The sequence below is a fragment of the Uranotaenia lowii genome, chromosome 2 (genome assembly GCF_029784155.1).
Source record: "Uranotaenia lowii strain MFRU-FL chromosome 2, ASM2978415v1, whole genome shotgun sequence".
In the NCBI taxonomy this organism is placed as follows: Eukaryota; Metazoa; Arthropoda; class Insecta; order Diptera; family Culicidae; genus Uranotaenia; species Uranotaenia lowii.
In genome coordinates this window covers 74,337,067-74,361,496 of record NC_073692.1, presented here as the reverse complement: position 1 = coordinate 74,361,496, position 24,430 = coordinate 74,337,067, and the positions used below count along the sequence as shown (strand labels likewise).

The 24,430-nt window shown below is 33.1% G+C and overlaps 2 protein-coding genes across 4 annotated transcripts in view; both read right to left on the bottom strand.

The window, feature by feature from the left end:
* Positions 1-1,715: 1,715 nt before the first annotated feature.
* LOC129746347 (lysosomal thioesterase PPT2 homolog) lies at positions 1,716-3,443 on the bottom strand. Its single transcript, XM_055739965.1, has 3 exons — positions 2,880-3,443; positions 2,570-2,819; positions 1,716-2,506 (listed from the first exon to the last, which is right to left on the bottom strand). Exons 1-3 carry the CDS (start codon positions 3,012-3,014, stop codon positions 2,034-2,036), a joined length of 858 nt encoding a protein of 285 aa, XP_055595940.1. The 5' UTR covers positions 3,015-3,443; the 3' UTR covers positions 1,716-2,033.
* Positions 3,444-7,240: 3,797 nt separating this feature from the next.
* LOC129747761 (pseudouridylate synthase RPUSD2-like) overlaps positions 7,241-24,430 on the bottom strand; it is a 716,686-nt gene continuing 699,496 nt past the window's right edge. For all 3 annotated transcript variants that reach the window (XM_055742110.1, XM_055742108.1, XM_055742109.1), the window contains one exon: positions 7,241-23,295. In XM_055742110.1, the coding sequence (XP_055598085.1) occupies positions 23,221-23,295 (75 nt within the window). In that variant the 3' untranslated portion in view covers positions 7,241-23,220. The remainder of the gene's footprint in view (positions 23,296-24,430) is intronic.

Genomic DNA, 24,430 nt, shown 5'->3' with positions numbered 1-24,430 from the left:
TGTGCGTACGATCAATTTGAGACCCTCCATTTTTAGGGCGAAGCTGAAAGAAACAGATTGAAATTATCAGATCTTTATCACAAATTTATAGATCAAGCTTCAGAATATTAGTTTAAGTTATTTTTGTGTTGTAATGCGAAACTCCAGCTGCAGCTCTCATTTTATAGCGGTTGCTTATGAATTATGTTATAATTTGATTTAAAATAATGCCAACAAAACAATAAAAAAATGAAAAAAAATCTGAAAATATCATTCGATTTTAAAAGTATAAAACTTTCATTTTTTTTTTTAAGAAAAAGTTTTCCAAAATGTACATATGTTATAGCCTTAATTGATGCCTAGAGTCTAAAAAAAGATATATTTTTTCTTCTGAATAGATTCTGATCATTGCTAAGCTCGAAATTACTTATATTTATACAATAACTAATATTTTTTAATGAAATATTGAAAAGAACTAAAAAAATGCTTTATTCTAGAAATTGGAAAATTGCGTCTTTAAGTATACTATAACAGTAGGGTAGTAGTCATACTCTTAGAATTCTTTTCGTCTGACACTTTTAAACTGTGAAATAAGTCGATGGGCCATTTATCTGCAGATTTTGCTTGATTTTTGCAAAGGGAAAGGGCACCATGAATAAAGGATCAAATCTACTTTAACTTTAAAAATATCGCAATTTTTTTAGTCCAACAAAAATGCTCCTAGCTCTTCTGCTGGTTAAAGTATTTTCTAACTTCTGAAGTATGTATATAAACTTGAAATTACACGCTGTCTGGAAATACCAAAGATGGCGAGTTAGTAATTTTTTTTCTCAAAAAAGGTATGATGAAAATAAGAAAGTATTTTCCTTTATGGTTATTTATCTTAGTTTTGCAATAATAAAACATGATAAATCTCTAGGCTCTCTAGGCTTTAATTGATTTTTGGCTTTCCAGAAGGTCACATGCTAAGTTCAAGTAAGATCTGAATACCATTGTTATTCATGATAGATCGGTTCTGTAAAATACCCCAAAAAATTTTTAAAAAAAGCACTTAAATTTACCATCAAAAATCCACATGGTTTGCGAAAAACGCCTTTTTGTAGAACCTGGAAACAAATTTTACACAGCAATTGATAAGCATCACAGTTGTGATAAATGTGTTGTTAATAAATGTTGTTGTGATAAATGATGCGTTTTGACTCAACTCCTGCAAGGCATAAGCAACTTTTTTCCAGGAACAATAGAAAAATAAAAACGGATTTAAACAAATATTTGTATTTATTCATCCTACTTACCAAATAATGATCATTTAAAAGTATGTTTAGCAAAGCTGGCCACGAATTTTGGTTTTTCAAATTGCTGTTTTAAAGCTTTTAGTGTATAACAGTTGTTGAAGCGCGCTATTTATACCAGATGCATGGAAAGCTTTTATTCCAGAAATGGGATAAAGCTTCTTCGTTGAAAGCATAGGGAGGGGATGAAAGCTGCAATTCACGTAACGGGCAGTTTTTTTCATTTCTGAAAGTTGATAACGCATACACCATTTGTCGATATGTTTGTAATATTAAATTCGTTGCAAATCATTTCAGAGCCCTTAAGACTTTCAATTATTATTACACGGTAGCTGAAATGTTGAAAACTTTTCGGAGCGTGATGATGTACATCTATTGAATATAAGAAAGAAAATAAACGACAAGATAAATAACAGTTCACAATTTAAAAATAATTCATGTATTTATCGAGGGACTCAAAAAAACACACTTTTTAAACAATTTACGCCCAACTTGGCAAACACTACAGCATTCATTATTCTAACAAAACTAATATGCACTGTTGCCCAAGATTCAACTATCATGTGTAAACTCGAACTCAATATATTGAATTTTTACGAAGAAATATTTCGAAAAAAAAATTTGCTACATATTTTTTAAACTAACACCAATCAATAAGAAATTTTAAAGCTTTCCTTGTTAAAACCAACTATTTTTCTCTACTCAGTCATGTGCAGCTGCAGTAAATAATTATATCTTATCACATATTTCTAGCGCCTGTTTCTAATCGAGATAAGGTATTATGACCTTGTTGATCACATCGATATTCATGTGCCAATCAAAATGCCTCACGCCTGCTAGGGTTACCAGCTTGAGTCGCCCACTTTCATCTAAAGTCCGTAGACCAATGCGATCTTCTAGGTAAATTTCTCTTTGTCGGAACGGAATAACGTCGTACGAACCGTTGAAGTAACCAAAATGACTCGATTCCCAGGGAGTGATAACACCATCGTCGGGACCTCCAATGAGAATTATTTCTTCTAACTTTAACAGTGAGTCCCGAAACTGGCTCGAATTTGTCGACGGTAGCTCGTTGTTTACGTAAGGTAAGAAAATGCTGAACGCTTCGTATTTGTCCTGTTCATTCGGATCGTTCCAGTAATTTCCCACGGACGTATGCTGTCCAACGTATGTATAGAACAGCTGATAGGCAGTTTTGGCCACCAACGAAGGAAATATCAAATGAAGGAACTCAGCTGAAAGAAATAAACAAAAATTATTTCAAAAACGTTACTTTCCTTAAGTGTTGGCAACATTACTTCCGTACTGCCCTGCTTGAGGTGAACTGAGGGATATGAGCTTTTTAACGCAGTGATCCGGGTAGATCTGCAAAACTGCTCTGGCCAGCAGACCTCCTTGTGAGTAGCCTAGCAAGATTACTCCCTCGGGATGATCCCGGCATATTTTTTGCAGATCGTTGTTGAATTCGAACACCTGATGCCACGCATTCTCCAAACTAGACCAGCCAGCGAAGCGATTGGTGTTGTATACTATAGTATCCGGATGGTTCTGTAAAAAAATAATGATGAATCATCACCAATCAGAAGAGCAAATTATTCCGGTACTTACCTTCTGAATTTCCTCAACCACCACTATCATACTATCGGCTCCGGTCAGAATTCCATGGATAATAACGACCGGTCTAAAGGCAGTTGAACAACCGAAGATTGCTGCACTGACAAGTACCATTAACCATCGATTCATTTTGAATTTTGTAATTTTAGATTGCGATAAACACGATTATATTTGTAAAATTTTAAAAGAATACATCAATCAAGTACTCTCTCAGGAAATGTATCGAAACTCATCGTCATTTCTCTTTGTTCAACTGAATGACATGGGAGTCGAGTAACAAAAACGTCTTTGATTACCGGAGTGATATGTAAATAAAATGAATAACAATTTTGTTGTCTAATTTCAACAACACTTTGGCGGCGACGAATAGAAATGATGTTGTTTGAAGCAGCACTCTGGTTATTGCTGATGCAAAAATCACAATTATTACTATTTATATGTCAGTCTTAGGAATTATCACAAAATTTTAAAGCAGTATACAAAAAATAGCAGGACACAGCTGGAACGCGTAAACAAATTTAAAGGCAAATCAAGGACGATATCGACTCATATGAGTTTCGAAGGTCATCGCCTGTCATCGCGAGCGTGTGATGAGTGCGTTCAATGCCGATCTCTTATGGTATGAGTCTTGGGTACATAACGCGGAAATGTTTCATGGCGTTACAGCACAGCTAGAAAGATAACGGTTGCTCAACTACACTGAGAAGAAAACCGTATGAAAAATTATTTTTTTAAAGTTTGTTTGATCGAGTTCTAAGTAATTTTACTTTGTGAATAAAAATATTCCAATATTTTCATTAATGTTAATTAATGGAAGAAAAAAGTGGGCCCCTTTTTTTCATGTCCATCCAATTGATGAATCTGAGTTGGCACATGTCGATGGAGAGAAGGGGGGAGATAATAAAAAATAATGCGAAAAAACAAATAAATATAAATAAATTGCACAAAAGCTTTCGTGCTACTAAGTTGCTTACTATATCATTGCACAAAACCTATAAATCAAGTGAATTTTTATCGAAAAATTCAATCAAATCTAGATCAAAAACTACCAAACTTCCAAAATTTGTTATTCGGTCATGTAATCTTTCGGATATTTGTTTTTTTACTTTCGAAATTTACACAAAATACTTGAAACTTTATTTATTCCACCTTCGGTTTTTTTTTTTGAAAATTTCGATAGGGAAAGGGGAGGGGGTTGTTTCAGCCTAATATAGCGCAGATAGAGGGAATCAATTGATCAGCTGACAAAAGAATAGCAAGATATGGGACAGCTTTACATTTAAAAGGCACGCGAAATATACTTGCAAGGCTGACTAATCATTATTTTCTTCTCTGCGCATCAACAAATTCCACAGCAATAAAAACAATGGACGATATTTTACAACAATTATCTTAATATCTGTGAAGAAAGAGATAGAAAAGGTAAAGTTTGAACCGATAAATCCACGAAAGTTTATAAAAATCTTTAAAGCCGTTTTTTTTAATTCGTTGTTTTTACATATGGGACATTCTTGCCGGCAGCGGCAGTATGACACTTTACCAAACTCGAACGCCTCTATGAATGCAACACAAATCAAAAAGAAGGCGAATATATTTACGGATTGAAGCTCGATTCATCGCATCGAATTTCTATAAACGCAAAATGTTATATTGCGTATTTAAGTATAAAAACATGTTTAAAAAAATTGAAAATGGCCGAAAGGTTAGCATTGTAAGATCGGCTAAGACGGTGTTTGTCTTTTAAATCTAACATAATTATTTGAAAGAAAATTATATGTAGGGGAGAGGGGGAATACTTGATCCCCTTTTCTTATTTTCACCATATCATTTTGGAAAAATTTAGCAACTCGCCGTCTTTGACATTTTCTGACAGCTTGTAACTTCAAATTTCTATGCTCCAAAAATTAGAACGATACTTGAACCCGTTGATGAACTAGAAGCATTTTCGTGGGAGTAAAAAAAAATGCGATTTTTCTGAAGTTAGGGGAGACTTGATCCCCTATTGAAGGAGACTTGATCTTTTATTCAGGTAGCCCTAATCCTTGTGTAAAAATCAAACCAAACCCCAAGATAGAATGTTAATTGACTATTTTGGTCATGTTTGTTCTCATTTCACAATTTATAGCAGACATAAGAAGAAAATTCTATAACTTTGTCTGAACGCTAATAACATTGCATACTTAAAGGCGCTATTTTTTATAATTAAGAGAAAATTAACTATTTTTGCTCTTTTCATCAGACAATTGTTTGATAAATATTAGTTTTTGAATAAATATTAGTAATTTCGTAATCAGAAATCATAACGATCAATTCAGAAGAAGAATATGCTGTTTGGAAGGGGGATCAATTGTATTCAACTCTAGGGGATCAATTGTACCCATAATCAACATTTTAGAAAACTTTTTCTGAAAAAAGTTGAGATTTTTCCATTGCTTTGAAAATATGGCATTACGAAGTTCATTTTTCGCTCGAACGATGGATACATTGGAACAAATATTTTTTTCATAATTTTCCCATGTAAGGAACATTTTAAAGTGATGAAAAAAGATCGTCAAGTTACATTTTGTGAAATTTTTCAAACAAAGTTCAATCACTCAAACAATTATTTTGTTAAAATTTTCTAAACTACAAGCATTGTTATTTTGCTCATTTTGGCACATTTTCTAGAACATTTGATCTTTGTAAGACATTCCAGTTTCGAGATATAGCTAAGGAATCAAGTATCCCCAGTGATCAAGTATCCTCATTCTCCCCTATATAAAAAAATGTCGACGAAACTTACATAAAAAACTTAAAATCCAATTGCTTTATTTTCCCCCAGAACATGGAAAAAATTCTTCAAATAGTTCCAAATTGAAACACCTCGAGTTTTTTTTGTGCAGATATGTTATTTATTTCATCATTCCGTTGTTTTTAAAAGTTACAAAATTATTCAGCGCATTCACATGACTTTCTCTCATCCACTTCTTTTTTCTCTGCTTCTACCAGAAGCAAATTATGTTTTGGGGATTGATGTTTTTTCTGTCTGTTTTGTTCAGTAATAATAATATAGTTTTTATTAATATATGTTCAAATATTCTTCACAGATGTCGCTTGTTTTTTTTATTTATAATTTTTCAACTTACACGTTTACATACAAATCTTAGCTCTTTCTTCTTTGCCCTTTAGATTTCCTCTTCTCGTGCTTCTGCTTGATACGTTCGGTTCGTTTGATTTGTTCATTACAGTTACTGCGGTTTTGATATTACATTATCGTATGTTGATTTAGCTCCTAGAGTGCTTCACTTTCCAACAGTGAACCGTAACTTGAAAACGTATATCTTGTTGTTTGTTTTTTTTTTTTGTTATAATTTATTATTTTGGTTTTGGTTTTATATCGGCTGTATGAAAATAGTTTCGTTTCTTCTTTGATTTTCAACGCTCAAACGATCATTAGTTCTCACAGTTTATTGATCCACACTTTTCCGTACGATTAAGATACTATTTACAATGGTCAATGGTCTGTCGGATTTTTACTAGCTTAGTATGTCCAGTAGTTTTCTGTTATGCGATAATGGATAAATTACTTTTGTTTACATAATTAGGTTGCGCTATAATCTGCCATCTAAACAACTTACTCAATACATAATATTTGTTCGTAGTAATAGGAAATATCGCCAGAAAGATTTTTTTTTTTCAACCATTTTATTTTTGTTTCAAAACTAGTAGCTAGCGTGATTTATGTATTTTTTTTTAGAAATATATGTTACTCCATCAAGCCGTAATGATCATTGCTCAACTAAACAAGGACGCAAATAGTTGCGCAGAAATGCGGCAAATAAAAACCAAAATTCAACAATTACTACCCTACAGTTTCCTGATCCAGGCTTATTCGTTAGAGATTATTTTTTGTTGACTCAACTAATATTTAACTCTAGCTGAGAAACCGCACGATTCTCCTGTATTTTAGTTTCTGATTTTTTTTTCAATTTATTATTTATTTTACCATTGAGAACATGAGTTTGTTTGTTCCAAATTTGCTGCACCAGATTGCAGGAAGCATTACGGAAGCTTTCAGTATTCAAGATTGACGATCCCCTCTTCTTGTTAATGGACCACCATTTTGTTCTAAATATAACAGAATTGTAACGATCATTTTATTTTATTTTTTTTATTTAACTTTAAAACTAACTTTGTTTGAAACTATTCGCTAACGCTTTTGTTGATAATTTAGGCTTTAAATGTTTAGTCCATTCGCAGCTTTTCTACTCACCGAGTAACAAAGTTGCTAAGTTAATAGTAACTGTTTTTCGACCTCTGTGTGTGTTTCACTATTATGTTGTTCCAGTTCGAAGCTCGATGAATAATGATTAGAGTTTTTAGGTTTGAGTTTGGTTTTCCCGCTCACGCGTTTCAGTTGTTTAGATTTAGCGGTCTTGGGAATGCAACAAATGGATAAAATTAAAAAAAAAAAAATTAAACAACGTAATAAAATTCGGAGTTTTTTTTTACTAAAATTTTAATTCGTATTAATCTAGGCATCTAGGTGTATTGAACTGAAGAACATTTTGGAGTTTTAACAGAGTAAATCCTTCGTTTCATAAAATAGAAGCCATAATTATTTAGCAGTGCTTAGAGGTTTGTAAACCGCCTAAATGTATGCAACAAAATTTCAACCATTGTACTAAAAAGTCAAGATACTTTGTACTAAATCAGCCTACTGTAGCTATCTTAGATCAGAGGATTGAGCATTAAAAAAATACCTTCATTATTGAATTAAATAAAAAGTTAAAAGCAATTGTTTCCACGAATTAAAACAGGCAAATCTTTTTTTTGAATCAGCATCTTTAAAGAGTTGTTGTTCAGTTTAAGATAGTTTTTATTATTGTTAGTACAGTTTCCGTTGTTATTTTGTTCCTCCTATACTAGGTAGCATCGAAGTTTAGTAATTTTTTTAAGTTAGTTGAATGTGGCTGGGTTTGTAAATTTTTTATCTTTTGGTTTGCGCTCACTTTATTTTAAAACAGCAGTTTCGATTGGTTCTCGTAGATTGTTTATTGTAAGATGGTTTTAGTAAGTACGTATGAGACTAAATGGATTTTAGTTTTCGGTAAATATATATGTCGATGAACTTGTTTTTAGCTTACGATTAGTATGTAGAAGGTAAGATTACAGTGATTCCGATGAATGGCCCTTTTGTTTTTTTTCTATGAACGAGAGAAAATGCGATAAGGTCGAAGTTTTAACATGAAAGTACTAGAATGAAACGCTTTAGTGGTATTTAGTTTGATTTTCGGTCAGTTATTGAGACTGATCCTTGTTTAATTATTCATATAAAAATTCTTTATTCTGGTTTTTTGATCTGTTATTTATTTGATGTTTGTTTAGCTGATAAGAATGGGTTTTGATTTACAACTGTTACTCTATAAAATGGCTCACTTTTTGAAGTTTGAAGGTCTCTTTTCCCTTCAGCCCGCAGTAAATATCAAACTATTTGTAAAGAACTACAAGATATCAATATTTTAATGGAAACTTTTGATGTTTGTTGCTGAATCTGAGAGATGTATCAAAGAAATATTCTTTCTGAAACGTAATGAATTTGTGTTTGATGATTTAACCCTTCATGGATGAAAACTTATTCATCATCTGATATTCAACAAGAGGTTTTACAGTTCATCTCACACAGATTCATCTACAATGAGTCTATTGGCTGTGAATTATCAGACCCTAACTCTACACTTAACATAAAACCTTGCCTAGCTTATGTTCTGGATATTTTTTGGGGGTTAAAACTAAAAAAAATCAGCTACAAACATTATTATCGACTGATTTTTTTTTTATCTCTGATTCTATTCCAACGAATCCATGTGCAAAACTGGCGTCAACTGTTTGAATGTTTCGGGATACATCTGTTTGCTATTATTCGGTTTATTTGTATTATTATTTTGGTTTCACTACGAAAAGGCACAATTTGATTTTCTTTGCGTTCGCTTACGATTTTTTTGTTCGGTTAGATCAGTTTTATCCCGATTTATCGGCATTGTGGTCAGTGGAAATTTTACATTAGATGATGGTTTTCCTAAAATAACACGTTTTTCTGCAAAACAAAAAAAAAACAAAATGAAACTTAATAGATTAAACACCACGTGGTTGATTTAATATGAGATTATTTTTCAAATGAAAAAAGGGCAACTTTAAAAAAAAAAACTCATCCCCATCACGTTCGTCAATCGTATAGAACAGCTCCAAGTTTCATTCTGCAAACTGACATTGACAGCTTTCGACCGACCCGGGCCATAATTGATTGATTCAATCACGTGGGGTGCTACTCATACTTACTAAAGAATATATTCCTGCCCCCCGTCGAGCGACACGTCGATCAACCTTCGGAATGGCGGAAGGCAAAAGTTGACCGACCTCCATCGGTTATGAAATCCGTCGCTTGATCCGGACATAAACCGACGACGACGGTGGCTGTAATCCATCTTGGGTGACAAAGTTGCTTCCGCTCAATTTTCCGGCCCCGGCCGGAGGAATCCATTTTTCCGTTGACGTTTCCGTGTGTTTCATTATGAAGAATAAAATGTCACCAGCACAACGGTGGTGATGATGGCCGAATGATCTGAGTCAGCATCAGCAATTGATGCGATGGTGATACTTCTAAGAACGCAAGTTCCATCCAGTAATGAATTGGAGGTTAACGAATGGGTTTGATTGGGTCATTCAAAAGGGTTTATTATTGTGGGTGAGTTAATCGTCCACGTGATTCTGAATCTATCCAGTGAAGATGAACTCGAGTTTCCCAGATCAAAAGTTCAATCAATATTTATATGCAGGAAGACATTTAAATTTTGAGCACAAGCTTAAACAGTTATTTTAAAAATACCTAAATTACAAGAAGGTATATATCAACAACCCATTAAAACAACAATTTCAAAAACGAAATCTTGATATCAAAATTTATCGGAGAAATATAAATACTTTTTCTGAATTCATAAAAATTTTGATTAAGGGAACGGAATTTGGAATTTAATGAGTGGCCCTACGTTGGACCAAGAGAATACTTTGGTCTAAAAAGGCCAAAAAATTTTAATAATTCATTTTGCTGGCAAAGATTTCCGATCTTTTTATGCATCTTTCTATGAACTTTTATTCTTCCTTTATCCTATCATATCGTTTTTTGATATAGTAAATAAATCTTATCAAATTTTCAACGTTTTTAAAAATGAACCTCCTCTTCAGTGGTAAAACAGTAAACTCAATTATAGGACACATTTTGAAAAATCAAAGTGAATTAGAAAACTCACGATTTTTCACTGGCCAAGGCAATGTTCGACGGAAAACCACTTTCGATGTGATAAATATGAACTATACAAACTATTTTTCCGAAAATAAAAGAAAATCGATAGAAACCCTGGAAAATTTGTGGGGGGTCCAAAAATAGTACCCTTTCAACCATGATGTTCCATTTTTAGCCCTGGCGTAATTAAAACTTTTTTTTTTCAAAACGAACCAAAAAATTTTCAAATGGGTAAAATTTGGAAACTATTTCGAGTATTTTGAGACATTTTTTGTCACCTTCATGCAAATAAACAACAAGATACAACATAGTTCTCACTATTGTGCTGCAAGCAATACTGATTGGGAGTGAAAAAAATTGAAATATTTATCAATTCGTTTATTTGAAACGGCTCAAACCATTTAGTTTAACGGAGCCGGGAGACTATTAGTTTTTTGTACAACAGTTGCTTAAGTTTAATTAACAAAGATTTTTCACAATGTTGTCCATTTATTTGTTTTAAGGATTCAAGTATTGAGTACATCGTTCATTATTCAAAACTACGATAGACAAAAATAAAAAAGAAAAAGAGGAAAGGGATACTTAAACGCGAAGATCTATAGATTTAAGATAAAGGTATAATTCGATCATATAGTCTAGGTCTACCACAGCCAACACATCTCTCACTGGAACATAAGGTGGTTTACCTCGGGCCCGAAGGGAAAATTGAAATTTTAATAACTGAAATTTTAGTGGTTTTTTTGAATCGTTAAAAAGCTTTAATATTTTTTAAAGATACCTTACCTAGTGATACCTTATGTATGTGTACTTATGTGTAGTGAAAGTGAACTTATTTCTTCCAGTATATGAAATTTATGTTCCACATCTTACACAAGAATTACCAAAGAAATTCAACTTACAAACAAGGTTGACGAAATTAAACAAAAATCTGTAATTTCACCGAAGTTTGAACAAATTTTCATCACAGAACCTGTGACACAGAACACAAAATTCATGAAATATTCACAGATTTCACAGAATTTTTGAATTTTGAATGGATTTCCAAAATTATAATATTCTTGTTCGAAATCAAATTTAGGTTTCTTACTTTGAATTAGAAAAGTATGATAAAATTGGTAATGTGATTGATTTTTCCCAACTAAAATGTTTAAATTACCCAATTTATCATGAATTTTCAATGAAATTAAAGGAAATAGCATCACAGAAAACCATCACAGAATTTTTGGGTTAAATCACAGAAAGTCAGAATTATTTTTTCAAAAACACAGAATTTTCTTTCGGCAACCTTGCTTACAACCACTTACTTAAATATCCTGGTTTTATAAAAACAGTTAACACAATTAGCGCCTTTGATCATGCAATAAGCCCCCAAACAGTAATCAATATGCACAAAAGCAACGTTCTCAAATGCCTGATACACAAGTAAAAAGCGCACAAGTTTGTTAAAAGTAAAATGCGCGTCTTTAAAACACTCTTTTTGAAATACAATACTTCATCGTGTTAAGTGTGATATGTCAGCTTACATCAAACACTTCACTATCAATTCACCAGCTAGGAATCTTCATCCCCTAACTTTTTACTTTTCAATAGTCAAAGAGTATTTTAGAAAAATTCAATTGCCATGTAAAGCACATAGATCTCAACAAATCGGCGGTATTTGAACGAGCTTAAGTGTCTCTGTTTTTGATTATGATATAATTATATTATAATGTTTTAGGTAAATTTTCTTAATTTACTTTCTACGGCATTGCAGGATATGGTAACCCTACTCTAGTCTATTACCAAAAAGAGAACAATAGGTTCAAAGATGGAAATTTTGATCATCCATATCTTTGTAAATCTATCAATTACGACGAAAACTATGTTTAAAATTTTCATTTGAACTTCCAGATAAGATCATTAAACATAGCCGTAGGAACGGTAAGATAGAAGGGGGGAGGGGGGGGGGGGGGGGGAGGTTTAAACCACACCCGTTCCCCATGGAGGCCCAGGAAAAGCAAGCGAGGTTTTCTAATCTTCACTCGAAATTTTTAATTCTATATCATATTTTGATAGTTGAGTAAGGTTATGTGAGAGTAACAATCTATTTTCAAAACTGATGCGAAGGAAAACCTCGGAAACTTCTAGGTTTAGAATTCTGTTTCAGATTAATTAAATTCAGTTCTGAATAATAAAATTCAAATGAGATCCAACCCATTTCGGAGGTTATGGTTGCATACAAGGATTGAAAAACTCACTCAAACGAGCGACGGAGCCTGCATCGCTCCGATTTTTGCTCATAAAAATGCCCTGGAACGCGAATGAGGTGCGAGTGAAAGTCTCCTGTTCTCACGAATCAAGCCCGACCAAAACGAAAACACGACCAAGGCTCCTGATTCCTTTTTGCCTTGCTTCCTTCTCCGCACACAAAATCTAGCATCAACCCGACGATTGCGTAGCAGCGAGCCGATTCATGAAACTTTTTACCAACCCGCTCATGAGCCGTGTTAGTAATGGTATTATTCTTTCCCCTTGGAAAATGTTTGTCCCTTTCCCTTGAGCTTGAACAAACAATAACAGCAACAAAGATGACGCCAAGCCGTGTTGGCTGTAAACACGCGTTGGCCAAAAGGAATGGAAAATAAGAAGAACAGTGTGCATACGGCCGGCACATCCAATTCATTTTAGTGATGTTATTGGCCCTTATTCTGCGCCTCGAGTGACGTGACGATAGTAGAGTCACCCAAGTCACTCTATTCCAGCAGTCGGTTTAGGTGAGGATTGTCACTTCGGATGAACTTAGTGAGTTCTTACCCTATTCTCGTAGTCACCGTGGGTGAGAATCGTCGCATTCGGGTGACGATTTTAGGTGACAATTGTCGGTACGTTTTCAGGTGACGACGAGATGGAAATGAAATGAAAAATTACGAAAATTACAGTAAACCGGAGTTGTTAGTTGTTAGAAATCAATCAAAAAATATATCAAGCATGTTTTAAAGCTTTCAATTATCTATCAATTTTTAAACGACGAAAATTTCTTTTTATAAACGTGTTGGAGTTGAGGGGTTTTTTAGGGATTTCTGCTCAATTTGGCTGAATTAAATTTCAAACTGTTTGTTACCGATAAGTTTTTTTTGTAACATCTTTATTTGGTTCATACCTTTACGATTTAAGGTGACAATTGGCGGTACCTTCTAGGTGATGACGAGTAAGAAAAAATAAGAAATATAACGAAAATTACTGTAAAGCGGAGTTGTTAGAAATTCAATCAAAATTGTAGGTTGCAAAGAATCAGTTATAAATTCAATTTAAAACCGAATTGTGGGTTCAGAATTAACTTGAATTGCTGAATTGAAACGGCAATCGGATCTGACAATCAACAAAAAAATTTATGGTTAAAAAGTGAGAATTGCCGGTATGGTTTCCGGTAATGACGAGGTAGAAACTTAATCAAATTTTCGCATCCACTACAAACTGCCAACCAATGCTGCCCTCTGGTGCTGCTGCAGCCTTGTTGACTTCGATACCAGTGCTCGGCATTCCATAATCCCTATGATCTATTGGCGACTGGGCTGTGGGCTTATGATTTCCGGCATGTCACGGTGATAACCTCAGGGAAAGCACCTAGATCGGCAGCACCAACTGAAAACAAAAAAAATCACGTTAATCGCTTATATCGTGTAATTTGTGTAATGACACAAATTCCGGAAGCTGTTCTGGCCAAGCGGTATACAAAAGAAAAATCACCTTACTTACTTGAATCCGCCTGTTGGACACCTGTTGGTTGCAGCAGCAGCTGTCGATTGTTATTTTTTCCTTCTTGTTGGAGTTTCCGGTTTCAGCTTTCTCCACTTAGGACGCACAAAAATGCCCGTTTTTCCTCTTAAGTTGCTTGCTGTCACCTTATGACTCGTTGGTGGCCTTTTGCGAACCGGAATTATCACTAACCGCTTTAAAAATCAGTTTGGAAAACTCGAAGCGCGAACGAAAACAAATCAATACAGAACAAATTCTACCATTGTGTTCATTCAGTCACTCACCTCTGTCACTTCACCCACATCGACTCCGGGAATAAGGTGACAAAACTCACGGTGACTCCGAGGTGAGGTGACAAGCGTCACGTCACGCGCGGCGCAGAATAAGGGCCATTATTCTTTTCAGGCAAATATGCCGAGCCAAAAGAATCGTTTTGCTTCTTGCTAGTGCTGTTATTATTGCTTCCTACAAAGAATGTGCGTCACTTTTTGAAGCTACGAGCTTGAAAGAACATCAACAGCAACAGTGTGCACTTGTGTAGGCCAAGTCAATCTTTAAACGATCGGTGCTCGGACGGTAAGGACGGTTTGTCTCTGAGAAGGACGAGCCGAAAGATTCTTTTTTCTTTTTTTTTATTCCTACTTTTTTCTTCTGAACTGGCGTACTTCCTTCCCTAAACAGACAGCAAGCTCGGTATCAAAATTCTCATGAAGCAAATTCGAGTCTCCCGTGATCCCGTTTCTCAGACTCGCTCATGAATATTTTTTAATACGAGCAGCATAGAAACCGCCGTCGTAGAATCGTTTTTGTTGCTGTTCGTGATTGTATTGAACACAAACGAATAGCGAGCCGGCGGCGAAGCATTTTCGTGTGCGTTTCGAGGAGTGAGCGATTTTTATAGTCCTTGGTTGCATATTACCAAAATCAAAATTGTAATCTGTTTTTATATTTCGGATTCTGTTTCATGTTTAGGATTCTTGATTTCCAGTTAGAATCATAAAAAAATGGTAATGAAAAGGTGTTTCGAAATCCTAATTCAAATATGATTTCGCATTTCATTGAAAACTTGATTCATGATTTTGAAAACTCATTTATATTTTCAATATTAAGAAAATAAAAGTTTTTCTTTCATACTCTGATTTGATAAGTTCTTTAACTTCATTCGTTTAAAGAATTCAAATATATCGAAGCATCAAAATTGCGATCCAGGATTAGAAAATCAGAATCAGGTTCATCATTCAAAATTTGTATGTTAATTCAGATCCAATTATCGGATTCAGAATAAATACTTAAAATAGTGAGCTCAGATCGAATCCCCAAAATATCAGAATTTAAATTCATGATTGAAGGCTACAAAACAAATTTCAGTTCTTGGTAATTTTTTTTAAATTAACTTTAATTAATACAATCAACGGTATTTCAAATTTTGATTTAGAATTTAGGTTTTGAAATCGCGTTTTATCATTTTAGAAACAATATTGAATTTCGGAAACAGTTCTTTAATTCAAACATTGATTTGAAGGTTCAGAATTCAGATTTAGAATTAACATTCAAAATTCAGATTCATATTCAACTTGTAAATAATTTTTTCAACCAATATTGCACTATTAAGAAAGTATTTCATTTAGGAATTACATCGCAGGAGATTGCCAACTTGTAAATTTTTAAATTAATATCACAATTAAATTAACATTTTGAGTTTATACATATTACAAATTTCGTATAATGCAAAATAAAATTATTCACATGATTTTACTTATGAAATTGATGTTTTATTAATAAAATATTACCAGGTAAACATATTATTAAAATTATTGGATTTGCTCAAGAGTATAGACATAGATTAATTTTTTTCAATTCAGCTTAATTTTTTTGTAAGAAATTAGAGATTTTCTTAAAATAAACTAGTCGATGCTCAAAATCCACCTGACTCTAGAAAAATTCCAAAATTTTAACCATCTCTGAAAGTAAGTTTCTATATTGTAACTGAGGTTTTTAATGTACAAAAGTAGCAAACCATTTTGAATATTGTAGGGCATATTTCCATAAGTAACTATTTAATTTAATAAACTATAGGTATAACACACTTCGTAATATGCTAAAGTTTTTTTTTCATTCATGCATTGTTTGACCAAAAATATCATACCTACAAAAAATTAAACGCCAAACCCCCCATAAGGCGGTAATTCCTACGGCCCTGTCATTAACTATAAATGGATTTTCTGATAAACACAAAACTTCCGTTTTTTGAATTATGTTAAAAATTATACAGTACTCGCACGTCAATCGGACGCTTTTAAATCCGACAAGTTCGGTAATCGGACATTTTTAAGGGTTGATGCGAGGTGCTCTATAATCGGACATTTCCTTCGGACATCTGCCACTTTATTCGTGGCTCTGTAATCGGAGAGCTGCGCCTGTAATGCAACTTCTGAATAGAACGTGTTCCTCCTGTAATGTGTCCAAATTTGGAATGTTGATATTTTTGCCCAACTTTGGTAATCGGACGATTTCGATAATCCGACGCATCCCTTGGTCCCATAAATATCCGATTAGCGAGCGAGTACTGTAGTTCAAAAATCATTTCTAGTAGCCACTTAAACCTTCTTGAGGTCCCCGAAGTTAAGCAACTGCAATCTGAGGAAGTTTGATGTCTTTTATCGTCATTTTTTAAATATTCTGAAAAAGATTGGGAATAATTTGGAAAATTGCAATTTCTGAAGCACATGAGAAGCTCAACAGATTTTTTCGTTAATTAGTTGTCATAGTTTTGATTATGAAAAAACAAACTAGAACAAAAAAAAAAATAAAATACATATGTATATCCATTATGATTTTTTTCTGATTTCTTATCCAATGACAAAAAAATCAAGAATAATTTCACATGAATGTTGAACTGAGATCACAAACTTGGTACTCTGATTACGAAAAAGAAATGACCTCACCTTTAGTTGTGTAGGAAAATTCGCTCAGAAAATTTGAAATTTATCAGTATTGAATATAATCAATTAAAACAAAACATGATTTTTCCTCTTCAACCAAAGATTCATATTTTTTCAGGATGCTTTTGTTTCAAATATTAAAAAATTACTAAACATTGAGCGACTCCTGTTGAAATTGGTCACATATTTTTGGCAGCGGCGAATTTTTTTCAAAAACCGTTCTCATTGATGTTTTCTTTTTTAAGTCCAAAAATTTGAATTTAAGCTTATCTTTAGGATATTTGCATTGCCTTTTATCATAAGCCAATATTTATAAGAAATTTCAAATTATTATTTAATATATCTTAAAATTAATTTTGTTTTTAAAATTGTTTCACTAAATTTTTCAGTAGAACTTACAAAAAATGGTTGCAAAAATCTTTAAAGATTGTTTTGTTCAAATCACAGCATCACAATAAAAACAGAGTTTATTATTTACAAGTATGCTTGAATTTCAAATCTTTATTCTTCTTTTAAATTTGTCATCTGGTTTTGTATTATTCATGAACTTAAAATTGATAAGTGAAACTGAGTTCTGAATCTCTTTCAAAATCCACACTTTGGATACCTACTCAATTTAAATTGGTCTTAAAATATTTTGATTACAAGATTCGCGGTCTGAACAAATATTAATTCTGCCAATTACTACAATTATTCTTTTCAATTTCAATTTCAGTCAGAGAAAAAAGTTCAGAGATAAAATTTTAGAGGAATCAGATCAAGCTGATTCCTGATTTGAATGCCACGTCTATGAGGGCTAATAATTTGAAAACCAAAATCTGGATGTGAAATTAAATATGAACATTTTGAACATATTTTTGAATCAAAGTTGGAACCTAGATATTGACAGTATGATGGGGACATTTTTATTTTCATCTTGCATTGTTAACTCAGATATTGAATTTGTAAAAATTACATTTTTGCTAGTTTATTTCTAATAAAAAAAATTCAAGATAATATAATAAATTTTGAATGTTGAAATGCAAAGAGAATCAGGAATTCAAATCGGGATGCAGAATTATGTAGAAATTCTACAGTAGAATCTGATATTGAAATCTTAGTCTAAAAATTAAGTCTGGAGCTTGACAATTTTTGAAACAAATTTTCATAAATTTCTGAATTTCAAAGTTTTTTTTATCTGTTTCGATTTAAATATTCGCTATAAATGTTCCGGAGCATTGAAGTTTAGACTCCGAGCCTTAGAGATGAATTTCCAACGCTTTAAATCTAGTTCTGGATTCTGTTAATGTACAGTAAAAAACAGGAAAAAAGAGGATATTTAATCCCTTTTTCATATTTAATCATATCCGCTGATCATCGTCTTTTGCATTTTCTGACTGTGTGTAATTTCAAGTTTATATGCTGCAAAAGTTAGATCAATCATGAAAACGATAGATGAACTTGAAGCGTTTTCGTGGGACTGAAAATATTATGATATTTTGAAAGTAAAAGTAGACTTGATCTTTTCATCAGCGAGGAAGAATGACCGTAACGGGTTAAACTCCTTTCAAAAAGAAAAAAAATCTTTTCATCAGGGTGCCCTAAGTTTTGGCAAAAATCATGCAAAACTTAAAGATAAAAACTCCATTGACTTTTTTGGCCATATTAGTAATCATTTCACAGTTTATTAGTGTCAGACAAAAAGAATTTTTCAAAGTTTGTCTACTACCCTAAATACATTGCATACTTGAAGGCGCAATTTTCTTATGTTCAGAAAAAATCACTTTTTTGAGTCCTTTCTATTTGGAAATTATTGGATAAATACAAGTCATTGGATGAATATTAATAATTTTGTGCTTAGCAATTACCAAAATCCATTCAGAAGAAAAATATATCTTTTTGGACTCAAGGGATTAAGTTAACCCATAACATACAGAGTTCACTATTGCTTCGAAAATATAGCATTGAGAAGTTGAAGTTATACTCTATCGATTGAAATTTTTTCGTGAAAATGATTTAAAAAAATATTAAAGTATCATCTTGTAAGATTTTTAAAACAAAGTACAATAACTGAAAAAAATAAATTTTTAATTTTTTTTGAGATAACAAGTTTGTTGTTTTGTTCCATTTCGCAAATTTTTCTTCAGCATTTGATCTATGTAAGACCTTCCAGTTTCGAGATATAGCTGAGGAATCAAGTATCTCCAAGGATCAAGTATCATCATTCTTCCCTATAGAAAAGTACCTATTACGGAGCGGTTGACAATCTTCGTCATTGGAGTAAAGTCTCAAAATTTGACCCAGCAGAGTTGACTTATAGTAACCCTTCAAGAATTCGACCTTAAAAAATTCTCAGAAAAATAACCAACTACGATAACTAAAATCGAAATCAACAAAAAGGATTTTTAAAGAGATCAGGTAAGGGGGGATGATTTCACAAAACACAAGAAAACAGAACTGAAAATAAATAAAACCAAACAATACGAGCATAATAACTTTTATTTATTGATCAACAAAGTTTACATTTAGTCAATTGAGGAGGCGTAACGTACTTAACACAGCAAACAAATACAATAATCGTTTAAAAACTTACTAAAAACTACTCAATAACATAATGATGATAGTGTTGGAGAGAAAATGATTCACTAAAAATATAAGAGAACAATTTTGATACAAGGAGAAACTTAAACATTTAAGTAGCGAAACAGAAAGGAATCCAACATGAACACTTGGACTTTAATTTTTTTCTTGATGACAGAGTAAACATTTTTATTAAAAGTTTCTAGGAATAAAATACAAAACGATAAACCTACGGTCTTTTATGAGTTGTTGAAGACTAACTACTTAAAAGTAAGAGAAATTTAAAACGGAAATTAACAAAAACTTAAAACTGGCCATTTAACTTGTTTTTTTTTTAACAAACACACGATTGAATGAGTTATGTTTGCATATAAATTTTTTTCGACTAATAAAACGAAACCTAGAGCTGATTAAATAAGTGAGAGGTTGTTTACAATAATAAGTGCTTCGAATTTCAGCTTCAATGCTTGATTATATAAGACGTTTGTTTACTAACTACGTAAATCTAACAAAAACTAACATGCTTCACGCTTCGACACGTTTCAACACTATAACTGAGACTGGAGGAATATGATTTAAAAAGTAGGCAATCAACTTTCAAACAATAGTTATGTATAGTGAACAAATTTAAATAAGATTAGTGTCTTTTGTGAGTTTTTCTTTGAAAAGTTAATTTAAATTATATTTAAACGATTCCAGCGTTTGATAGAAACACATTTCACATTTCACACGGCCACAGAACACGTATTCGCGTATTTGTCTATTTATGCTATTTTAAACTAATTTTTTTTTCGTGGGGCTACTGTATCAAACCAGAATTGATCGTTTGATAATATTTAAATTAGGGGTGTGTTGTTTTTTTATAAATCAAAAGTTTTGCTCTTTTGATAACTTCAAGTTAACCGTCTAAAAAAAGAAAAAAAAAGTGAAGACAACACCAACACGAAAAGTTTCTGCATTGACCTCTTTTTTAGATAAATCTTTCGACGGGGCGCAAAGTTGTCTTTTATCGAGGGATATTTTTCCGTTTCTCACCATTTTCACGATTAAATCCTTATCCCCATCGACAGCTGTCAATTGTCAGATTTTCCAGGCCACTTTTCTTCCTTAATCTCTGTTGTTCCCTAAACATCTAGCTCGTATCGATAAAATCGCTCAAACTCTTGGACTTAGCTTTCCCTAAAACTCGAAACGGACGAATCAACATTTGAAGGAAACAAAAAAAAAAAAACAACCCGAAAAAGGGAAATCCTCCGAAGAATGGAAAAACTTTCGCCAGAATAGCATGTTCTTATCTTCGCTTAAACATTCCAGCAGTGATTTTTTGTTTCATTTTGCCAAATGAAAATGTGTCTTTTTTCAACGAGGTTTTTTCCCCCGTAATATTTAGCGAGGCCGAAAACAAAATATTCACCTCTGTTTCACCCTCGATGGTCAAACTTAGCGTAAGCTTAGCAAAACAGCAAAAAAAAAAGAAAACATCCCGGAAATGGAGGCCTCCGGAGGTATCCGGTTTAGCATCAATTGGTGCCATTTTTGCATAACCTCGTCAGCAGTGGAAGAATGGAAAGGGTGAGATAAAAAAATGGGTACAAGAATGTATAGCATCTCTGTCACCTTTGATTGGATGGGACAAAGTTGGCCGTCAGCTACCAAGGCCTACTTGGTTCATCTTTAGAGCTGTAGAAGCCGATTGATTAGATTTTGTTTGTTGCCCCGGAGAAAAGTTTAGCGCTAACTTTGATGCATTTTTTATCATCAAATTTGCGTTTTTTTTTCTCAACAACAAAATATTGATTGGATTTTTTTTTGTAATCAGGTTGGCAAAAATAATGAACTGGCGGATTTAAAAATGAAATAAAAATTTAAAACAAATTCAACGGAAACTTCAGCACGAAAACAAATGTGATTTTTTGGACCTTTCTGAATTCTGTTTCTCGAAATAGGAGCATGTATTAAGTCAAACATAAATTTGGAGAAATAACCTGTTCATTTTTTTAATTTAAAATAAATTAAGCTTGAATTTTGATTATATTTTTAAAATAAAATAATGCTTATTAAGTTAACATTTGGGACTCAATTGTTTATTTTTTGGATAGATAATCTCATCAACGAATGCACTGTTTTTAAAGAAAATTTTAAAGTATATAATGTATTTAGTTTATCTTTCCACTAATCTGATGTATGTACCTTATTTTTGCGATATTGTCCTGTTTTATCATATCTATGTTCCATTATCGTAAAAGCTGTTTAAGTTTGTCTTCTTTCGTGATTTATGATCCTGTGTATTATTCTCGATTGCTTAAAAACAAACTTTAAATAATGAATTCTACTTTTTGAGACTTCAAATATGTCGATTTCCTCAAGGCTCGACATTAGTTCAGTTTGAAATTTATCTGTTATGAACTTGATATCAATAATTAAAAATTCTTAATTGTTAATTATGCTTTTCAAGTTTCATAAGAACTATAACAATAGGACACATCTTAATTGAAAGATTCAATTTACTGGAAACAAAAAAAAGTACTCATGCTTAACCGATTATGTCTCCATTCGAAGTTAAACTTATTTCTCTGGACCGGAAACGGTAGTTCCGAATTCATATTCCACCCAAAAGCAACAGGGACATAATGAAGTGTCTGATGACGGACAAATTATTCATTTTGTGTGTCTGTCTGTGTGCAAGAGTTTTTCTCCGTCCACCGCACGAATTCGCTTGCGATGCATGCGTTCACAACAAATTCGTTCATAATTTTTGCATGGCAAAAATTTGCATAACTCCCCGGCTCCATAATTTATCTGTCTGTGTCTTGCGTTTTTTTTATTTTTTATTTCTCTCTTTTTTCTGCTTCTAGTGCTATATGTATGTAATGTGCTGTATAGTCCTCTCTTTAGCTATTTTTATGTGTATAAAAAAACAAGTATGCATATAAAAAACGAAGCGCTTCCGCGATTCTATTCTATGAACTGTATGTACACAGATTTGATCTTTCATGTCGCTTGTTGCATAACTCCAGGCTGCTGGACTGAACATCGTTCTGGTTTTCATCTCCAACCATTTGCTCGTTCTGTTTATTGTTACCTACTAGAAAAAAAAACTGATCCTTACGAAATAATCTTAATATAACGAAGCAACTATTATATTTCTCTGTGTCGCTCAAATTTCTGCCTCCTTCCTTCCTTCCTTCGTTTTTGTCTTATGGTTTAGGAAACTGTTTTTTTTGTCATTTTTCCTTTTCTTTGCTACTTCTATAGTTTGGCCAAAACTTGTTGCTTTCGCTTCTTCTGCTGTTTCACGTCTTGGGCCTGTTTCGCCCAAGAAGCTAAAGGTTATCTAGTTTATTTGTAATAATTATTGTATCTGTGTTTGCTTCTGTGTAGTGTCTATCTGTGTTGTGTGTAGGTGTGTATACATTGTCGTCTCCGTTCACGTGTTGCCGAAAGCGAACAAAACTTTGGCGCTGATATTTGTCTTTTTGCTGTTATACATGTCCTTTTAGGCAAACACCTTTGCTCGAAACTTTCTCTTGTGTGAGGCTCCGACACTTAAATTTTTTTCGCTATGCTCCTCCCCATTCGGAAATCGGGAGCTGTCAATTTGAAGAAATTAGTTGTTTGGTGTGCTGGAGAGGAGCTTTTTCTTGTTTGGGAAAAGTTTTCCCAACATAACTTGTAGGTTGTTTTTTTCCTCTTCCCGGATTTACTATTTTTCAGTTTGCTTGCTACGTACACTTGGCGGAAATCTAGCCATTTTTTTCCTTCGTTATGCTTTTCTCTATTAGTAGATTTCCATGTACGCGAGCAGATCCCGAACTAGCATTCATTCAAAGTCATTGTCGTGCCAATCGACGCGTGCCCATTCGGGCAGTTCGGTTTCGAACTCCCAGCCTGGTCCCTGTGGAGAAAGATGAGTAAATTTGCTAATTAGTGATGCGTTTTGAGGATGTTTTGGAGAAAATTTAGCAATAGTTTCATAATTTGAAGTTATTAAATATTTAGGAGTATTTAAGTTACTACTGCTCTGAAAATTAACAAGCTTTTTACGAAACTTTCTACCAAATATTCAAAAATAAGCTTGCCAGTTTGCCTGATTTTATCCGAGTATGCCCGGATATTTAATACAACATTTGGAAGAAGTACGGTAGTCCGGATTTCATTGCAAAAGCCCGGTTTTTTCGCGGATTTATTCACTTTATTTACCAAATCAAACAAAAAAAAAAACAAATTTTGCTGTTAAAATGTTTTATTTTTGTATCCAAAACGATTTTTTTTTCACAAGTTTTATAAAATAATCATGAAAGGTTTTTATAAGCCTTAAACACCAATTAAAATCTGCTGATGACTTTTTATGAACAACATTTTATTCAAGTTTTCTTCCTTGATTTTTGTTGAGTAATTTCTGGGTTTTGACCAAATTTACCTGGCTAAATATTGAAATCAAATGCCCGAATATTGTCAGGTTTTTCGATAAAATAGTCCGAATTTGTCTGGCCCAGATACGTACTTAAAAATTTCTGGAACCTTATTTAAAAATAATACGGTGGCCAAATCTTGCAAAATTTTCCGCAGAAAGGTTTATCGATTTCGGTTCCTCGCTGTAATTATACTGCCTCGAAAAAGAGGTGGAAGCAAAAAATTGTGATTTACCTAAGTAATAAAATCACAAGAAGTCTGTCGAATCAAAGAAGATCGTCAAGCCAAAAGAAGTTCATCGAACAAAAAGTAGATCATCAAACCAAATGAAGGTCGTTTGGCCAAAGAAAGGTTTTTGTAGAGCTTAGCGAGGTCGTCAGGCAAAAAAATTGATACAATGGAAGTTGTAGCGTAATAATTATGTACTTGTGCTTGTTTAATTTTGAGCGTGTAGTGATTAGGTTAATTCGAGCCAAAATTTAGTGTTCAGGTTTAAGAGTGTGGAAAGTCAAACATGCACAAACAGAAAAGTAAACAAAAACAAAACAACATCGTGGCCAGAAAAGACGCTCAATTGTACGGCACAGTTCGTTTTTGCTTCCAGTTTTGTGCCATCC